The sequence below is a fragment of the Alligator sinensis genome, unplaced genomic scaffold, assembly GCF_000455745.1.
Source record: "Alligator sinensis unplaced genomic scaffold, ASM45574v1 scaffold1332_1, whole genome shotgun sequence".
In the NCBI taxonomy this organism is placed as follows: domain Eukaryota; kingdom Metazoa; phylum Chordata; order Crocodylia; family Alligatoridae; genus Alligator; species Alligator sinensis.
Genome location: NW_005842965.1, coordinates 260,955 through 263,656, shown reverse-complemented (window position 1 = coordinate 263,656; position 2,702 = coordinate 260,955). Strand labels below are relative to the sequence as shown.

Sequence of the window (2,702 nt, the reverse complement as noted above, 5' to 3'; positions counted from 1 at the left end):
AGGAAGCTGGAGTCGGGCGAGGGCTGCAGGGAGGTCGCCGGGCCCTGGACGCTGCTCTCCGAGGGGTAGCTGAGGACGGAGACCCTGCGAAGGACAGTGCAGGGCAGGCTGACCCTCCTCTTCCTCCTCCCCCCTGGCCTGCATGGAGCTCGTAGCCCGACAGGCTCCCCCAGAGCCTGCTGGAAACATGGGGAAACTGAGGCAAGGAGCAGTGACATCTCTCCAGAGTGGTGCCCTATGCTAGCCAGGGGTTGTCCAGACCCCGGCGGACGGCCCTGGGACGGGGATGCCGTCCTACAACCTTTTGCTGGGGTGGGGTCAGGGCTGCAGAGAGCCTTAAGGCTCGTAACCCCGGTGCCCAGAGGCCACGGTGATGGGCAGCTTAGGGGTTTGTGACCAGCTGGGCCTCCAAGGAAGGAGGGGATATCCCACAGTGCACCTGGGCTAGCATGCCGGTCCCATCCAGACTGTCAGACCAGGTCTGCCCAGCTGCCAATGCAGCGCCCGATCCCACCCCAAGCTCCGGTGAGCGGCTCGAGCAGCCGCGGGGTGGCAAAGGGAGCCCGGCCCGGCTGCTTACCCGTCCACGCTGTGAATGGGGCTGCTGGTCGAAAGGGGGCTGGGGGCAGCAAAGGTGCCGGCGAAGGTCCCGTTCCTCACCGGCGCGTCCGCGTCGTAGCCCTGCGGGGCCGGTGGGCTGGGGGGTGTCCCCCCACCGCCCGTCGCCGCCGTCCGCGCCACCGACTCCACGTAGCTCCTGGGTTCTGGGGAGAAAGCAAGGGTGAGGTGAAGCCGGAGAGAGGCCGGGGCGCCGTGTCCGGTCACCACTTTTGGTGGGGTCCATGGATTCAACCTGCGCCAATGCTCCTCCATGCCAGCCCTGTGCATCCCCGTGCTCAAGTTTGGGAGCCTCCACCCGCCCATGCACGATGCAGATACCTCCCAGCGCGTTTTCCTGCGACGGAAACCAAAGCAAAGGCCTAATCAGAAACAGAGCTGGGAGGGTCCCACATGTGCGCGGCCAGAGCAAGGACCTTCCAAGAGAGCATCCGCCGTGGCTCATCTAGCCTCACGTGGACGGCTCTCCTCTCCACGCCGCTCACCTAGGAGGTCACGGGGACGGGTCTCTGGGGTCCGCTCAACCCCACCTAACGGGACCCGCCCCGCGACCCCGGCTCTACGAGAGCAGGACGTTCCCTGCCGGTGGAAACGTCCTGGCCGAGCCCTTCTCTGGCACTTTTTGCAAGGGCAGCTCTTTGACGCTGCCTTGCAACGGCGCATATTTCCCGCTCCCCACCCGGCCTAAAATTAGCCCATCTGCACCCATGAGTCAGCTTGGGAGAGGCTCCGAAAAACCAGCGTCTTCACCCAACTCTGAGAGGGACCGTGACACGAGTGGGGAGACCTAGGGGTAAAAGAAGAATCGCGGAAGCAGGGCTGGCGGACGGGGCCTCGATCCTGCCTGGCGAGTCTGCCACCTAGATCAACCCCCTGCCCGAGGCAGGATCGGCCCTGCCCAAACCATCCCAGACGAACCCAGCACCTAAACTCCAGTCACCCCTGAAGAGCCAGGCTGCATCCCGACCCTGAGACTGTATTTCCCAAGCCCAGCACATGCTGCTTCCCATCGCTGCAACACCCTCGAGCCATTGCCAAGGACACCCAAGGAGCCTGAAGCCAAGCCACGATCCGAACTCAATCGTTCCTGGCCTTGCGCCGCGTATTCGCCGCTACCCCCCATCCCCGGTAGCTCTCGTGCTGGATGGCAGCTGCAGCATTCGCTCTCGATTGAGTTTCCAGCAAGATGGAAAAACCCAGCCCTTCCTTTGCAAAAAAAAATGCCTGAAGTCTCAGGGCACCTACAGATTGCAAACAAAGCCTCTTTGTTCCCTTCCTCCCTCCAAAACTCTTGGCAAATTTTCCTTTCCCCCAAACGTGTCCCCAACACCCGAGCAGAGCTAACAGCTGACGGTCAAAGAAAGCCCCGCGTTCAACACCTTGTCTAAATCTCTCCCAGCCGATAAAAGATGTCACCCACAAACAGCCACAGGAGTCAAAATGCTTTGGGGGTTTTATCGTGTGGTTTTATTTTTCCTTGAAATTGTCTTTAAACTGTGTCTTGCCAAGCGCAGCTCCATACCCTCGCCTGCATTTGCAGGGGTCAGTCACGAGGGGAAGGAAAGAGAGAGGACACGCACTGAAGCATCTTCGCACCCCACCTAAAAGCTGCTCCCTTCCCCCCCCCGGCATGCCTGCCTCAGTTTCCCCAGCTGGAACTGGGGATTATGGTACCTGCCCTGTGCCCAGTAGAGCCAAGTTGATGGTCATGGCCAAACCATTCATAGAAATCACAGCCAGCTGGAACTGGGGATTATGGTACCTGCCCCGTGCCCAGTAGAGCCGAGTTGATGGTCATGGCCAAACCATTCACAGAAATCACAAAGCAAAACCAAGACCCAAGGAAGAACTGGGCCGATTGAGTCTGCAGAAGAGAAGACCGAGGGAGATTGAATAGCAGCCTTCAGCTCCCCGCAGGGGGGTGCAAAGAGGACAGAGCTGGACTGGTCTCAGTGGGGGCAGATGAGCAATGGGCTCAAGCTGCAGCAAGGGAAGTTGAGGTTGGATATTAGGAAAAACTCTCACTCAGAGGATAGTGAAGCACTGGAGCAGGGTACCCAGAGAGGGGGGGCAGTCTCCATCCC

At 60.4% G+C, this 2,702-nt stretch overlaps 1 protein-coding gene across 1 annotated transcript in view; it reads right to left on the bottom strand.

Annotated features, from left to right (window-relative positions):
* TNS1 (tensin 1) overlaps positions 1-2,702 on the bottom strand; it is a 52,239-nt gene that overhangs the window by 15,044 nt on the left and 34,493 nt on the right. The window contains exons 24-25 of the mRNA XM_025192742.1: positions 581-764; positions 9-84 (exon numbers count right to left, since the gene is read on the bottom strand). Coding sequence (XP_025048527.1) covers positions 9-84; positions 581-764 — 260 coding nt within the window. The remainder of the gene's footprint in view (positions 1-8; positions 85-580; positions 765-2,702) is intronic.